Source organism: Sporobolomyces koalae (genome assembly GCF_050403365.1).
Source record: "Sporobolomyces koalae JCM15063 DNA, S_koalae_JCM15063T_v1_ctg3, whole genome shotgun sequence".
NCBI lineage: Eukaryota > Fungi > Basidiomycota > Microbotryomycetes > Sporidiobolales > Sporidiobolaceae > Sporobolomyces > Sporobolomyces koalae.
Window position 1 is genome coordinate 27,832 of NW_027481768.1, and position 16,172 is coordinate 44,003.

A 16,172-nucleotide genomic window follows, 5' to 3' on the forward strand; every position below is an offset into this window, starting at 1 on the left:
CATTCTCACGCTGTTCTGCCTTGTCTCGCTCAAACTCGGATTGATAGACTGTAGTAGTAAATTACTTTTCTTCTCTCCTCTGCAGAAACGCAAGTCGGAGAGATAGTGATTACGCCCCTCGAAGACCATAAAGGGTTTTCGTCTAGAGCATCTTTCTTGTACCCCATACATCGTCGCGACGTTGTTTCTCCCTCCATCGCATGAGCCCCGCTCCCAACACGAGACCGAAAGCCGCATAGACCCATTTCATCCATGGGATCGCAGTCGCCTTCTCGAGGTCGCCCGAAGTCTGTTTCAGCAGGGTCAAGAGTTCCGAGGTTCGAGACGTGAGAGTCGAAAGCGATGCCGACGATGCACTCTACAATACATATCAAGACATTGACAATCGTCTAGTTAGCACACAAAGACCGAGAGGAAGAAGAAAGAGAATATCTCGAACGGGTAACTTACGTTTGAGTTGTCGAGCTTGTGACCGAACGACTGTAATTCGACCAAGAGACGATCTTGAAGCTGCACCAGGTGAGTGAGAGATTCCGAGTGTTGTTCGTTCGATGCTGCTGATGCTCCTCCAGTACCAGCCCCCTTGATCCCATTCACGCTCGAGACGAGATCTTGCAAGTGTCGCTCCATCGCGTCGACACGAGAACTGGGACTGCCAGATCTCGAATCAGTCACACTGACATGATAATGCGAGACAGGATGGGAAGAACGTACATGTCGGCAGATCCGCCCTTTCCGCCTTCAGGTGAACTGCCTCGAGCGATCGCACTGACCGTGTGTGACAGCGACTCGATCTTGCGAGAGAGCGCATCGATGGCTTCTACCATCTTGGCTTGCGATCTGCAAGCAAGGTAACTTGTTTGTCAGGTCGAGCCCGCTGGCAAGAAGCGAAAACGAGGAGCCGTACAGAAAGATCTCGTGGGTCAGCGTAGGAATCTGCGGGAAAGACACGCGCATTAATAGGTGAATGAGACGGATGGAGTGCTTGAAGAAGCTCACAGCGTCACCCGTGGTTCCTTCGAGAGGTTCCTCTGAAACTTCTTCGATGGGCTCTTCGAGGCCGGCGTCATACCCGGGGTCTCCCTGTTGACCACGAGTTAGAGACGGACTAGGTCAGGATGAATGGATCAAGGCGGCTCACAGCTTCGAGAACCTCAAACACGTCCATCTGCGAAACTTTATAATCAGCGGAGCGTCAACGAGTCGTGAAGGTGTTGTACATACTGCGTAGATGTCGATCGTATCGGGCTCGGTGTTACCACTAGCGAGACCCGAGATACCAATAAAGGATCCGGGAGTGAGGTTGACGCCGTCGAGGGTGAAACAGTTGTGCGCGTAGTCTCGACCCGCTTTGGCCAGCGTTGTATGGGGCGAGAGATCTGCAGAATCAAGAGGACATATCAGTCATTGTCTTTTGGCAGAATGCCGTTGTCGGAGAAGAGCTTGCCGAGATCAACCTGGCCACGGCAGAGCGGGATCAGCAAATTCACCGAACAGAGCTCGAAGAAGATTCGGGTAACTTACTCGTATGGTGTTCGCAACGTGCGAGATCCTCGCCCACAGGAGACCCTGAGCATTCCTAAATGCAGCTTCGCACTCGCCGATCGCGCGTTCGAGGTAGCCTGCCTCGTCGCCTTTGGCCATCACTCGATCGTTCTTGTCGAGCCATCCACCTGTTCCATCATCCATGATTCCACTGACGACGCCTGACGCGCCAACTCCCCAAGGTTGATCCTGTTCTGTCAGGCGAGGGTCGCTGTGTTTCCAGAGGGGGGCGTTGGGCGATGTGTCGAACACGACTCCCAGTCCATCGAACGCGATCCGAGATCCGAACAAGGACACGAGCGGATCCGACCTCGCATCGACGCCGGCCGGAGGAGGTGGGTTTGGTTTCACTTTCGGGTTGGACGAGAGAGTGATCGGTCCGGGGAGGCCCTCCTGTGAGAGGTTGGGGCACATGAGTTGGATCGAGCTCGTCGAGCGTGCGACCGAGGTGCGAGACTCACCTTGGTGTACCAGAACGCGAGACCTCTTCCACCTTTGTGGAGCTTCTTGACGGTGCCGTCCTGGTCCATCTCTGTCACGCCTGCGGTTGGCGGGCCATGGAGTCGGAACGCGATCTCTGCCACCCACTCCTTCGACTTGATCGGGTTCTCTGAGAATACTGCACCATGGGCCAAAGGCGATGGCTGATCAGCAATGTCGTCAGCTATAGCACGTGAGCAAGGAGAGGGGTAGAGGAGGGGGGCCACTCGGACACTCACCGGCACTAGTCGAACAAAGTCATGCACGCCGGGCAGGACGGTCCTGTCAGGGAGGACCAAGGAGCGTGTCAGTGTGCAGATGCGTCGGCACTCTGAGCGAATGGCCGTACGCATGTCCCGAGGTGTCGTAACCGGCAACCGTTCCGTCTCCCGCGAGACCTCGAAACGACGCCGATTTCGAGTAGTGCAGGTGCGCGGGCGGAACCCAGGGTTCGGTGGGACTGCTCGCAGCAGCTACCGCCAGCCCCGCTGACAGTGCGAGGATTGACAACATCGTGTTGGGTGAAACTGATGAATGACACGAGTCCGCCTGCGCAACTGAGACCTCCTCGATCAGCAGTGCGTCCAGCCAACTCTCGGCACTTGGTGACAGGCTTTACGGCGCGAGCTCTGAAGTATCCGCAGTACTGCCTCGACTCAATATCGATGCGCGTGTGAACTAAGCAAGGCGACTTAGGAGGTTCTACAGCGAGCGGCGCTCGTGCCGCGCCTCTTCCTACTACGTTTTCAATCGGGCGCTTGTTGCACATACGAGCCGGAGTCCGGCGAGATGTACGGCTCGCACAGACTAGAGAGACGGAAGAACAGTCTATGGACCTCCGTGAAGGTCCGCGGACCATCCGGCGCCATGCTCGAGCCTCACACAGTTTCTCGCTCTTGTCTCCTGACATACCCTGACCCTTCTCAGTCAGTAGTACCGATATCTCACTACCAGCATGCCTCTCCTGCTCCGAGGTCGGATCGTCACCTGGTCAAGTGTCCTGGTCCTGTCGCCGTTGGCGGGGTGCGTCCTTTTCCCTTGCATCGTCGGGATCGCTTGTGCCTTGCTCTTCGTACTCGTGAAGTCCTTGGCTGACCTACTTTGCTCCTGTGCCGGATCTATCAGATTTGCCGCTTTCTTCTTTGCGTGGAACGTTTCACGCAAATGGCCCAATCCCGATCTGACGACCACAGTTTTCAAGAGTGAGTCATCTTCCGCGCACACGAATCGTTCAGAGAGCTGATAGTGATACTGCAGTTGCCGCGATGATCCTCAACTCGCTGTTCGCCATCAAGTGCTTGTTCATGGTTCACTCGCTCCGACTCAAGTCAAAGGCGTTGTCATTCGCGTTGTTCTGTGCGCTCGGTGTTGCCGCGACAATCGCCAATTGCTGCTGGTTTGCGTTCATGATCGACAGGGTGCGCACGAATGCCCCTGCTCTCTGCTTGTACTCGTGTCCGGGGTCTGAGCTGATCTCAAGTTGAGTCCCTATGTAGCGAGGGTTCGATGGACTCTGGTAAGCGGATAGTTGGCATACGAGCTTTATCACAGCTTAAGCTAACGCAAATCGGGCCACTGAAACAGCGATGGCGACTCGAAAGCTTGTCAGCGACGGGTACTGTCGATCGCGTTCGGTGCCTTTCTGATCGTCTATGCCATCTGTGAGTTCAGCCTGATCCAGCCAGGTACATCGACAGCATGGACTGACCTCTGATTGTGTCATCAATCTTGCAGTAACGTTTCTTGTCCTGCTCGTCGGTCCGGCTTGAGAATCTTTCCCGGTAACCGAGCGCACAGACGCTGACATCAATGCTCCTTTGCTAGTGTTTTATTTTGATGCGCACTGGAACTATGCTGCGCCCAACCCGACTACAGCAGCGTCGCCAATGCCTTCTCAACCCTACACGCAAATCTCGACGGCGCAATCGCTGCGCAAACACCTGCCCGCTCGCTTGCAGTCATGGACTCGATTCAAAAAGGAGGACGACAAAGGTCGACACGTTCCATTGATCAACATCACGCACGATTTTGAAAACGATGCTGGTTCCGGCAAGAACGTCGTCCTGTTCGACTTGGCTGGTCCCGAGCGCCTCGTTCAGGACAAGCATGCGCGAGCGAGACTGCGCGAGAAACAAGACGATTCTGCGTCGTCGACATCGAGCGACGACGACATCGGATCGTCGGAAGAAGAAGCTCAGCTCGAGTACGAGCGCCGGAGGCAAGTGAGGAAGGGCAAGCAGCGAGCACTTGAGCAAGTGTGAAATCGAAAGGGCACGAATCCCGTTGGCAATGCCAGCTGAGGAAGGACGTGAGCGGAATCCGAGAACGAGCTCAACTATTCCTGTGGCTAATGCGTAAAAGGTAGTCAGTATTTCCTGCAAATGAAATACGATTGAGAGCGGACCGCTCAAAGATCGAGGGCAGAGCGCCGAGGCCGGAAGCCCATGTTGCGAGAGGAACTTCAGACTCCCCAAGGAAGATCGCGTTCCGGGGTCCATCCCACCGCCCGCAATTCGACCCCACCTGATAACTGGGTCTCCCCCTCCTTTTTTTTTCCAATCCGAGAGTCAACCTCGCTGCTTCTGCTCCTTTGTTCCCACCGTGCAACCCCTCAACCACTCCGAGCACGCGAATAACCGCACATCATGTATGGCACACGAGTCTCTTGCCTCGCTTTGGAGCGCCGCGTTGATGTGTTTCTTGATCACGCAACAGGATCAGCATCGACTTGGACCCTTCGACGGGACTCCCCAAAGGGATCAACACCTCCGAGTTCAAACTCGAAGACTACCCGATCGATAATGCTCACCGCAGGCTCAAGATCGCCATGAGTGCGTACTCTCCTGTCCTTCCTGCCCGCCCGTTCGCGCACAATGAATGCTCATCGATCCAGATCTCTTGAACAGTCGGCGCCGGTTTCTCGGGCATCATCGCCGGTATTCGAATCGACCAGCGACTCAAGAATGTCGACCTCCAGATCTACGAAAAGAACCACCAGGTTGGCGGTACATGGTATGTCGATTCTCTCTGTAGTTTGCTCGGGAAGGCCAACGACTGACTCGCGCGAACACAATTAACAGGTTTGAGAACAGGTTAGACAACATTTTGTCGGTTTGCATCCTCCGAGACGCCAGGACTGACCCATCTTCTCTTTGCTTCGTCTCTCCAGCTACCCTGGTCTCGCTTGCGATGTAAGCTTCATCGAAATGCGGGAAACCCAAGCTCTCGTCTGACTGTGTTTGCACAATATACAGATTCCGGCCCACTGCTACTCGCTTACTTTCGCGCCCAACGTGAGTGGCTCACCCGTCCATCTTCCCCTTGAGACACTTCCTGACGTGCTTTTTCCCGGATTTAGTACAATTGGACTAAATTCTACGCACCGGGACCTGAGATTCGCCAGTACCTCGAGGATGTCGCCGCGAAATACCGCCTCGACCGCTTCATCAAGTACCTGCACAAGCTGACTCGCGCGGAATGGAACGAGGAGACCGCGCAATGGAGCCTGTCGTTTGACTTGATGAACGAGGCGGGTGACAAGATCGGTGAAAAGGTCGAGACGGCCGATGTTGTCCTCCAGGGTATGGGTGGACTCTCGCGCTGGGACTGGCCTTCGATTCCTGGCATCCACGACTTCAAGGTGCGTCGTCTTTCTACAGATTGCCATCCTTCGGCAGGACCCTTCGCTGACATCCCAGGTCTGCAATCGCAGGGCAAGAAATTGCACTCTGCGGCTTACACCGAGGGTGCCGAGGAGCAAAAGGGCAAGACGGTTGCCGTCATTGGATCCGTAAGCTTGAACCCCGTCCAGTTTACGAGACACATGTCGCTGATGAGCTCGTCCGATACAGGGTTCCTCATCGATCCAAATCGTTCCGGCTCTCCAACCTCACGCGACCCGAGTCGACAACTATGTGCGCGGTTCTACCTGGATCGCTGCCCCCTTTGCCTCGAGTCAATTGCTCGCGCGTCAGCCCAACGGTTCGAATCATGTCTTCTCAGAGGAGGAGAAGAAGTTCTGGAGCGAAAACCCGGAAGAGTATCACAAATTCAGGAAGTCGATGGAGAAAGAGGCAAGCTACCGTCCATACTTGGGTCTCGCAGAATCGACACATTGAACTGACCAGCTTGGAGTTATTCAGTTGAATTCGGTGCATGGAGTCACGATGAAGGGCAGTGAGCTGCAGTTGGGTGCAGTCGAAGCGTTCCGGGAGCTCAGTGAGCTCGACTGTCTCTTATCCCTTACGGAGCACACGCTAACCACTCTTGATATTATCACAGTGGTCAAGAAGCTCGAGAAGAAACCTCACATTGCCGAGAAGCTGATTCCGACTTTCCCGGTCGCATGTCGCCGGTAAGCACATTCTCGAAACAGCTCTCGCAACGCAGGTTGCTTCTTTCAGTCACTGATTTGGGTCCTCCACCTCCAGCCTGACTCCTGGTCCGGGATACCTCGAAGCGCTCGTCGAGGACAACGTCGACTTTATCTCCAACCCGATTAAGCGCATCACAGAGACTGGTATCGAAACGGCTGACGGCAACCACCGAGAGTACGACACAATCGTCACTGCGACTGGCTTCGACACCTCTTACCGACCTCGCATTCCCATCAGTGAGGCCTTCTCTTTTCGTTGCCGACTCTCTTTCAGGGCTTCGCTGATCCACTGCCTCACAGTCGGCCGCAATGGTTCGAACGTACAGGATCTCTGGGGAGACGTACCGAAGCACTACCTGTCGATGGCTATCGGCCCGGACCACCCCAACTTCGTGAGTGACCGATCGCACTTGTGCCAAGTCTGCTCGAATTCCGCTGGTTCTGACGAGGGACTTTCGCTTCACGATCTAGTTCGTCATCAACGGTCCCAACTCGTCTCTCGGATCGGGTTCGCTCCTCGTCATGTTTGAGCGAGAAGTCGACTATGTCGTGCAGGTTCGTCGCAAAACCCCGCATCGTTCTTGTCCTGCCGTACATGCAAGGTGACTGACGCAGGCTGTCTTGCGCTTCCGTGCTCACAGTGCATCGCCAAGATGCAGCGGGAGAACTACAAGACCATGGCGGCGAAGCAAGAAGCTGTCGACGACTTCATGACTTACATCGAGACGTACTTTAAAAAGACTGGTCAGTCCTAAGTCTGAGATCTCTCCTTGAGTAGTGTAGCTCGTATTAACTCCTTTCTCCCTGTGCTCTTTCCACTCACCAGTCTACAGCGAGAAGTGCCGATCGTGGTACAAGAAGGGATTGGAAGGTATGCAAATGTCGGCTATATCACCAAAAACGTCTCCAGTCGACTGATCGCGCTCTGTTCGACGTTATCAGAGGGGCCCGTTGTTGCGCTGTGGCCTGGATCGTGCCTACACGCGATCAAGACGCTCAAGTACCCGCGCTGGGAGGACTTTGACTTCACGTCGTCGTCGCCGCAACAGAATCGATTCGGATGGCTCGGAGATGGATGGACGCTCGAAGAGAAGGAGGGAGGCGAAGGCGATACGGCGTTCTACCTCGAAGGCATCGACGTGCCTCCAGTCCCGGCCGTCGCGCAAAAGGCGATCAACGGCACCAACGCTATCAACGGAGTCAAGCATGTCAACGGAGTGAACGGAACCACTCGTGTAAATGGGCACACTGTTGAGACTGCGGCTTGAGGTGTGGTCGAGTTCGATTGAGGTCCTTGCTTTTTCACACCTGTTTTTATCTGTTTGCGTTCTCGGATGTTGTGACGATGTTTTCACCGATTTTGGCCTGTTATGCTGTAAAATTGACACGTTTCATTACCACTCGGATAAGGGAGAAGAACGAAGACGGAAAATCAGAGAGCGAGAGAATCTCGGCCGATCCGCGCCGGCCGCGACTTTCCAGTCAAGTGGAGCAGCTCAGAAACTCTCTGCAACTTGAACCTGTGCCCATGTCGTACGCGATCAAAGAACGCTATCCGCTCTTCCTGGCTGGCAAGGATGTCGATGGTGCAGGCGAGCAGTAAGTTGCTCGTAAAACTCCCGAGATCTTATCGTTGACTGACTAGCGATTGCCTGGATCTAGGATTTCCATCGAGAACCCTGCCACGGGCGAAGTCATCACGACGATCAGTGCGGCATCGCCCGAGCAGGTTGCGCATGCGATAGAGCAAGGGCAGCAAGCGTTCGAGAGCGGAGTGTGGAGTCGGAAAGCACCCGCAGACAGAGCGGCCGTTGTACGTCGAGTCGACTATCGTGAGCCAAGAATCGACCAAACCCCTGACAGGATATTCCATGGATGTAGCTTTCCGAGATTGCACGTCAGTTCACCGTGCGGGTGAAGGACCTCGCAGTGCTTGAATCGCTCCAGACTGGACGTCCGTACCGCGAAATGACGACCCAGCTCGGTCGACTTGGCGAATGGTTTGAATACTTTGCTGCGATCGCGAGGACCGAGGAAGGTTCGACGCAACCAGTTCGAGGCAGCTTGCTCAACTATGTCTCGCGCGAACCGCTCGGAGTCGTTGCCCTCATCTCGTCGTTCAACCACCCTCTTTTGATCTCGATCAAGAAACTCGCTGCTGCGCTCGCCGCGGGCAACTCGGTCGTACTCAAACCTTCCGAGCTCGCCCCGCTGAGCGTGCTCGAGCTCGGCCAAATCTGTCAATCCGCAGGCTGTCAGTCCTCTCGATTCTGTTCGATCGTGCCCATCGTTGCGGACTGATGCTGACGCTGAGTTCCCTTAGTACCGGATGGCGTGCTCTCTGTCCTACCGGGATACGGTCTCACAACCGGACAAGCGCTCGTTTCGCATCCACTCGTGAGAAAGGTTGATCTCACTGGAGGCAACGTCGCCGGCCGAGCGATCGGAGCGGTCGCTGGCCAAGGACTGAAAAAGTATACCGCTGAACTCGGAGGCAAATGCCCCATCATTGTCTTTGGTTCGTCCCTCTCCGTCCATGCTCATGTATATACGAAGAGACTCGGACCTAGCTGAGGTCAACTCTATATCATCAGACGACGTAGATGTACAGCTGGCAGTCAATGGCGTGGCATTCGCGTCATTCATCGCGAGCGGACAGACGTGCGTAGCGGGTGAGCAGACATTCGTTCTCTCTGGCTCACGAGGCTGGATTCTGAACGCACTTCTGCTTGCGCTTCAGGTGCTCGGATAATTGTCCACAAGTCCATCATGCCCGACTTTGTTGAAGCGCTCAAAGCGAAATGCGCGTCTATCTCGCGTCGAATTGGATCTCCATTCACGAAGGACAGCATGATGGGACCCCTCATCTCGGCGAGACAGCTCGGGATCGCCGAGACACTCGTCGAAGATGCTCGACTATCTGGAGGGAAAATCCTGTGTGGTGGCGAACGACTCAAGGGCAAATCGGCAATCGACGACGCAGACCTCAGCAAAGGGTGAGTTGTACCAGGACGCAATCTCCACTCTCGTCCTGTTCGACTGAGATGCCGATACATCGCCTCTCCTTTTGTCTGATCCAGGTACTTCTATCCTCCGACTCTCATCGTCGGAGACACTGCCCCAGCGACGAGTCTACGCATCTGGAGAGAAGAAGCGTTCGCTCCAGTGCTCGTGCTCGTTCCGTTCGAGACTGAATCCGAAGCGATCGCGCTCGCGAACGATTCCGAGTTCGGACTCGGCAGTGGGATCTGGACTCGAGACGGAAGTCGAGCGATTCGAGTCTCGAAACAACTCGAACATGGCCTCGTGTGGGTCAACACTCACCATCGCAACGATCCTTCGTCCCCCTGGGGAGGGTACAAATCTTCTGGAGTTGGCAGAGCGAGTCCTTCCTTCTCACATTCTTCTGCTCGTCCCTCGAGAGCATTGCTGATACATTCCTGGGAAATATAGGAGAATGGACACGAGGCGTACCACTCCTACACGCAGACGAAATCCGTCATTGTCAACTACGCGCCCGAGGAAGAGAGCAAGGTCATGGACGAGTGAGCGATACCTCCCAAAGCCAACCTTCTGGAGGGTTCCCGCTCCGATACTGACAGTTCGTTCTCTGCGCGCTGCGACAGCTGGTTCCGGGAAGAAGATCGAGAGGTCCGCTACGGCTGAGTGGGCAAGGGTTTTCAGGGAGAAGAGGTCGACCTTGGGGAAATAGATCTGTCTCGAAACACTGCGTATCAGTCCAAAAGCCGCTTGCAGACAAGACGACGAGATACCGCAGAAGTGCAGAGAGCAAGTGAGAGAATGAGAGAGATTCAGAAGAAGAAATTTCTAGGAATGAACGAGACAAGAAAATGCTTCCAAGGATGAGGGGATAAAACAGAATAGACGGCAGAGATCGCATCGATAGAGAAGCGACCGCACAAGTCTGAAGTCGGGGTATATGGGGACGGGGGGCAGAGGGATTTGGCGTTGGAACCTTCATAAACCAAAGATAAACCGAGAGCCATGCTAGAACGGACGGTGAGGGGAATCGAAAGTGATGGAGCAGTACATCAGATACAGTGTTATGAGGGCTGATTGTCCGTAGGAGGTTTTTGTTTTTTTCGGTGTGATCGTGTAAATGCATGAATGAGGAGACAGAGGGGAAGGAGTCTGAACACCGCGTCCCTCAGAACTCGAAGTCGAGGTTGTGGGGATCTTCGTCGTTCCGGTGTAGGAGCCGAGCCCATTCCAGCACGAGGCGGACTGTGGAGAGAGGCAAAAACTTTAGCTCTATGGACACCGTAAGCGAAACAGGGAAAGAGGGGGAACGTACACATGTAGGCAGCCATATCTTGCTTGCGCCACTACGCAATATTACAAAGGGTGAAGGGCTGAGCTCTGGGCCTAAGCGCTGTAAAGAGAGACGAGACGTACGTGATCTCTCGCCCAGTGCTTGCCAGCGAGACCAATTTTCTTGGCAAGCTCATCGTGGGAACCGAGGCCGTCCGGTGTACCTCTGAAGAACGTAAGGATGTCGTACAAATCACTGTAGTCGACTTTGACCGGCACGTAACTGTCGATAGCAGATTATTGTCAGTGCGCCTGAAGGAGATTCCCGCTTGCACAAGAACGACCATGCTTACTGGACCCAGGGTTGGATCCGATCTCCATACCATTCGGGGAACAGGGTTGATTTGAGGACGCAGGCCTTCATCGACATGAGACGGTGGAAGCGACCGGACCAGCCGTTCCCGTCTACATCCATGACGTACTTGTACTAAGCGAGGGCGAACAGCGAAGAGTCGACTCAATTAGCTGCGCGCTCGTACATACAGCTTTCACGAGAGGCAACGAACCTTGTACGCGTCATTGAGACCCATGGTAGGTCTGAAGTCGATCATCTCCTTCATGATCTCGCACGTCTCCGCATCGCATTGTACCGGCCCTCCAGCGAACGACACGTCCATGTAGGCACGGTTGAGGGTGTCGACCGAGAACTCCTTCTCGGAAATTGCTCCCTCGCCGTCCGCGATCAGAACCTGGCGATTGCCCTCCTTCTCGTTCGTGACAAAATGCAAACGCGCACGCTGCGAGTTCTTCCAGTCGTTCTCGACGTAGAAATCGATTCCGGTTGTCGAACCACGCCACATGAGCTTGTTGTTGTCCTTCTTCTCCCAGTCTGGGTCGTACCCGATGTACGAGTCCGAGTACTGTTCGAGCGGGGTGACGAGGATGTCTGAATGAATGTTGGTTTTCGCGAACGTGAACAAGGGCACGAGGGGTCCAGGGTCGGTTCCAGGAGCGGAAGTGAATCCATGAATGGGCATGATTTCGGGGTGTTGGCAGATGTCGAGCGCGGGCGAGTAGTCGTAGATGTAGGATCGATCTTTCGCTTCCGGAATCGCATACGCTTCTTTCAGCTTCGGCTTGAGCTCGGTCGGTGACGGGACATCGAGGCCTTGTTCCTCGTAGGAAGCGAGAACTTTGGCTTCAATCTGCCGCAGGGGAGAGTCGGGTGGGCATCCGATGGCCCAATTCGATAGGTTCGGATCACCGCTTGCGAGGAAGTCGGAAGGTCCCCAGTCTGTGTGCGCGCGCGGACGTATCAGAAGCGTCCAGCAAGTGAGGGCACTTCAGAAAAAGAAAACGTACAATCTCCCATCTGCGCGAGTTCAATCATGCGCTCTTTGTGATACCAGTCGAGCTGGCACGCAGGCTGATCGTGTCGAGTGAATGTCATATTGACATCGGGCACGTGCTGACTGAAGCGCGAGACGAGATCGGCGAGATCTTTCGCGCGCTTGAGGAACGCCTGCTCGCCCTCTTCCGTCGTCTTGCCGTTTTTGACCTTGATCGTGAAGGTCTCGGCACGTTCCTGCATCACTCGCACTCGGTGAGCGAGATCTCCCGGTTCCCTGGCAATTCGCGGTCAGGTCAGCGAGAACAAGGAGCAGGAGAGAGCAGAACGAATGCGACGCACAGTGCCCAGAAAGGTTCAAGATCGCGCTGGATCTGATCGTACTCGTCGACGAGGATGACCCGGTTCGCTTTGACGTACGCCCACCACTGGTCGAACCCGCGCGGCGGGTTCTTCTTGTACCGCCGGCGGTACTCCTCGACGGCCTCTTTCAGCGTCTTACTCTGCCGCTTGACCTTGCGGTTCCACTCTGTCTCGGCGCGCTTGATTAACGAGAGGATCGGATGCGGTGCGGGTGCTTCTTTGAAGGTCGCGAGAGGCGCGACAACGAGTTGGCCGTTCGGGCGGAACTCGTGCGGGGTGCGCAGGTCGGCGTCGGCCAGACCAAAGTCTTCCTCCTCGACGGGCGGCGGTGGCACGTAGCGCAGGTCGTTGCGACCGTCGTCGCGATTGAGGTACTCGATGAAGCCCTGCAGGCGGTCGGGGAGCTGGTCGGGCAGGGGCACGCCCGCGTTCGTGAGCGCTGAATGCGCGGCGGTCCGACTCGCGTCGGGCAAGACGAGCAGCGTCACGAGCGCGACTCCGAGCAGGCTCGCGACGAATTTTGGCCGCTTCCACGGCGCGAGGAACCCATCGCGCGTGCCAGTCGCGCGTCGAGGGTGTCTCGTCGAGTTGCCCAGTTGCGGCGTGTCGGGCTCGAACGAATTGGCGAGGTAGGTCGGGAGCGAGTCTGGGTCGCTCGTCATGGCGCGCCCTGCGACCGGGCGACGACGGCTGTTCAGTTCGAACGAGTCGGAGCCGGTCGAAGTCGACGAACTCGTCGACGGTGAGCCCGGCTGGTACGGTGAACTCGAGCCAGACGTGGACGAGTGCAAGCCGAAGGAAGCCAGCTTGCTCGGAGGAATCGCCACGGTGGACGAGTGAGGAGATGAGACGATGCGCCCTTACGAGCTTGGCGGTTGCGTTACAGCTTTAACGGAACTCCATTCATTTCTCCGCGTTTTCTGCTGGGTTCGACGAGAGACTTTCGAATCCACTCGTGCGCGACGCGTTACTGTAGCCTCTCTCAGATCAGAAGATGCGACGCTTCGACGCGGAATCACCCAAGTCCCGCTCGAAACGCGCGCCGAATTTTGAGAAGGGCCCATTGATACGGAAGTCTAGAATTGCGCGACTGCACATGGCTCGATTCGGGAGAATCAATCATGATAAGACGATGATGAATAAAACCTGACAGAAGGGTAAAGAACGATACGGAAGACAGAGCGAAGGAAAGAAATCAGACAACCACGTGCGCTTAAAGGCGTCGCTCGGTGTTGCGACGGCCGTTGACCCACTGCATATCGACGAGAGCACCGAGTCAGTCACGAGAGAAGAAAGGACGTATTGAGAAGTAAGAATAGTGGACGCACGTCAGGTTGCTCGAGCGTGTTCTCGGTCGCGCCAAAGAGCACGCCGTCGACAGCCTCGACACCGACTGTAGAGCGCGCCAAGGTCAATCCGTCAGCAAGACATTTCAAGTATTGAGGCGAAAGCTTCCGTACTCATGAAACTGTGGTCCTGGTTCGCAACCTCGTACTTGTACGAGCCGAATCGTCCTCGCGACCAGATTGCGTACTTCTCCTTGAGTTCGGGCAAAAGCGTTTTGAGCTGGCCATCGCGGACGAGCGAAGGAGTAGGGTATCCGTGGTGCTGACAAGGGGCCAAAAAACGGCGTCAGCGACAGGCTCAGAGACGCAAGTAGGACTCTGGGCGATTCAGAAGACTCACGAATTTGCGGTGGTAGGTCGACACGATCTCGTCCTCGGGTTGGAGGAGACCAGTGTTGATCATGCCTTGGATCGACTCGGCGAGGAGGTTCTCCTCGTCGACAGGCTTTTGCGACGATTGCGACACTTCGAGCATGAGCGACCAGTAAGGACCGGGACGAGCGGTCGTCGTGTCGACCTTCGACGAGAGCGAAGGGTCGGCAGTCTGGATCGTCTTGATCGACACTTCGGCTTGCGGGCAGTTGTAAGGAGAGTAGTTCGAGAAGACGGTCGCACGGTAGAAGGGGCAGTCGTCCTCGGGGCTGACGGACGAGAACAGTATCAGTATGCGCGCGTCAAAATGCAACACGCAAGCAAGCCGAGCTCACAAGTAGAGCCAGCACTTGTCGCCAATTCGGGGAGGAAGGACACCACGGATTCCGACACCAATGACGTGAGTCGACGAGTAGACGAGTTTCCTCGAGGTCTCGCGGAGGTTCTCAGCCTCGTCGGTGATCTCGCAGATCTGGTCGAGGGGCATGGTCGAGATCATCGAACGGTAAGAGACGGTGGTGCCGTCCGAAAGGTGGGCAATCTTCTTGGATCCCTCGATGCGCTTGACCGTGGTGCCGAATTGGAATCGCTCTTGCGGGAGAGTCTTGGCGACAGCCTTCCAGATTCCTCCAGTTCCGTCGCGGGCAGGGAATCGGAAAGTAGCGTTAGGTCCCCTAAAAAATTCCGAGGCCGCCAGAGCAAGTTGGATCAGCTCCCTGTCGACCTAGAAAATTGGAAGGTTTGCAAGCATACCAGTTACCGGCAGTCTTCTTGTTGAGGACATTCGAGACAACAAGCTTGAGGGAGGGAGCGGCGACACGCTCACCGAGCCACTCGCATTGCATCTGTTTGCTGAACACGTTAGTTGCACCCCTAATGACAATCCAAACATGCGAGAAGGGAACGCACGTCGGTGGTAGGGGTAGCCCAAACCTTGAAGTTGTAAGGACGCATGAAGAGATCGGCGAGTCCCTCACCTATTTCAGGGCAGAGAAAGGGTCAGATCTCGGGTCTTTCGCCGAGATGGAAGCGAAGCTTGAGCGTACCCATCATGCGAACGATCCACTCGTCGAAAGTTTTGGGCTTGGTAGCGGCCCTCGAGCGGACCTCGGCAGCGTCGATCATGCCCTCGATACACTTGACTTGCTCCTCGACAGGCAACATCGTGATGTTGTTCTACGTGGACAAGGCAAGAAGCTTGAGTTTGGCTCAAAATCCGAGTGATGCTGCGAGCAGTGTTACCTGGTACGGGTAAGGAACCCAGACGTTCTTCGAGCGAACGTACGAAACACGCTCGTGCTCGTACCAGTCATCGGGCTTGGGGAGCGCCTCATTGATGCAGTCGTCGAAGTAGCTGTGCAAGGCGAGCGAAATGAGCGAACGCGTCCATTTCCGCTTCCAACGACAGGGCAGCGTAGGACGCGTACAGGTAGTGCGAGAAGATGACGTGGCTGGAGCGAAAGTGTACAGCGTCGTGTCAGCTATAGATCTTGTTGAAGACGAGCGTGAAGGAGCGTGGAACGGACCCTCCGACATCGAAGAGGAACCCTTCGGGAGTAACATCGGTCGAGGCAAGTCCACCGGCTTCGGCGAACGAGTCGACGACGAGGTAGTTGGTGTGCTTCTGTATCAGACGACGCGCTTCAGCTGCAGTCCGCTGCCTCGATTGAACAAGAAAGCCAGAAACCGCACAAGTTGGTTGAGGCGTTTCGCGGCTCCGAGTCCGCTGGGACATGCGTAAAAACGCGTTCAGTACTGCGATCGTGATCACTTAGCTTTACGAGACAACTTACGTGGGACCGGCACCAACAATGACTGGATCGCACGGCCGAGACGCGAGCAGAGGTTAGCGATCGTGGCGGGAAACGGTTCAAGCAACACGCAGCGAGAGCGGCGCGTTTCGGCGGATCGACTCACGGACGTCGACAGACTTGGTGGCCATTTCCGCGATCTTCCTGAATTCCGATTGAACGAGCGTGTGAGAGGGATGGGAGAGGGAAGCGAAGCGTGCCAGCTGGATTTCGCGCCGCTCTCGACTCTCGGAACTTTTGCGGAGGCGTAGGGCCGCGCC

At 55.7% G+C, this 16,172-nt stretch overlaps 5 protein-coding genes across 5 annotated transcripts; 2 read left to right on the forward strand and 3 right to left on the reverse strand.

Annotated features, from left to right (window-relative positions):
- Positions 1-142: 142 nt before the first annotated feature.
- Positions 143-2,538, reverse strand: JCM15063_004934 (uncharacterized protein; the record flags this gene model as incomplete). Its single annotated transcript, XM_076676037.1, has 11 exons — positions 143-358; positions 451-652; positions 715-840; positions 908-936; positions 1,000-1,083; positions 1,142-1,168; positions 1,225-1,379; positions 1,491-1,938; positions 2,007-2,189; positions 2,265-2,307; positions 2,375-2,538. The coding sequence occupies 11 exons, from the start codon at positions 2,536-2,538 to the stop codon at positions 143-145; spliced, it is 1,677 nt and encodes a 558-aa protein (XP_076536575.1).
- Positions 2,539-2,980: 442 nt separating this feature from the next.
- JCM15063_004935 (flavin-containing monooxygenase) lies at positions 2,981-7,668 on the forward strand (the record flags this gene model as incomplete). Its single annotated transcript, XM_076676038.1, has 23 exons — positions 2,981-3,048; positions 3,151-3,227; positions 3,283-3,443; positions 3,522-3,541; positions 3,610-3,686; positions 3,760-3,783; positions 3,850-4,228; positions 4,741-4,856; positions 4,932-5,037; positions 5,106-5,117; positions 5,195-5,216; positions 5,280-5,318; positions 5,384-5,665; positions 5,738-5,815; positions 5,877-6,098; positions 6,168-6,243; positions 6,307-6,379; positions 6,456-6,637; positions 6,701-6,792; positions 6,872-6,955; positions 7,042-7,144; positions 7,227-7,271; positions 7,343-7,668. 23 exons carry the CDS (start codon positions 2,981-2,983, stop codon positions 7,666-7,668), a joined length of 2,664 nt encoding a protein of 887 aa, XP_076536576.1.
- A 260-nt stretch (positions 7,669-7,928) lies between these two features.
- JCM15063_004936 (aldehyde dehydrogenase) lies at positions 7,929-10,066 on the forward strand (the record flags this gene model as incomplete). The annotated part of the gene is made up of 9 exons (XM_076676039.1): positions 7,929-7,999; positions 8,063-8,213; positions 8,282-8,654; positions 8,724-8,918; positions 8,995-9,072; positions 9,141-9,396; positions 9,481-9,781; positions 9,854-9,945; positions 10,027-10,066. The coding sequence occupies 9 exons, from the start codon at positions 7,929-7,931 to the stop codon at positions 10,064-10,066; spliced, it is 1,557 nt and encodes a 518-aa protein (XP_076536577.1).
- A 502-nt stretch (positions 10,067-10,568) lies between these two features.
- On the reverse strand, positions 10,569-13,045 carry JCM15063_004937 (uncharacterized protein; the record flags this gene model as incomplete). Its single annotated transcript, XM_076676040.1, has 7 exons — positions 10,569-10,645; positions 10,716-10,746; positions 10,817-10,955; positions 11,026-11,159; positions 11,239-11,966; positions 12,035-12,297; positions 12,363-13,045. 7 exons carry the CDS (start codon positions 13,043-13,045, stop codon positions 10,569-10,571), a joined length of 2,055 nt encoding a protein of 684 aa, XP_076536578.1.
- A 551-nt stretch (positions 13,046-13,596) lies between these two features.
- JCM15063_004938 (protoporphyrinogen/coproporphyrinogen oxidase) lies at positions 13,597-16,043 on the reverse strand (the record flags this gene model as incomplete). The annotated part of the gene is made up of 14 exons (XM_076676041.1): positions 13,597-13,635; positions 13,712-13,776; positions 13,844-13,991; positions 14,070-14,370; positions 14,437-14,775; positions 14,855-14,946; positions 15,011-15,078; positions 15,148-15,277; positions 15,344-15,455; positions 15,529-15,552; positions 15,628-15,725; positions 15,794-15,827; positions 15,895-15,916; positions 16,019-16,043. 14 exons carry the CDS (start codon positions 16,041-16,043, stop codon positions 13,597-13,599), a joined length of 1,497 nt encoding a protein of 498 aa, XP_076536579.1.
- Between the last annotated feature and the right edge of the window lie 129 nt (positions 16,044-16,172).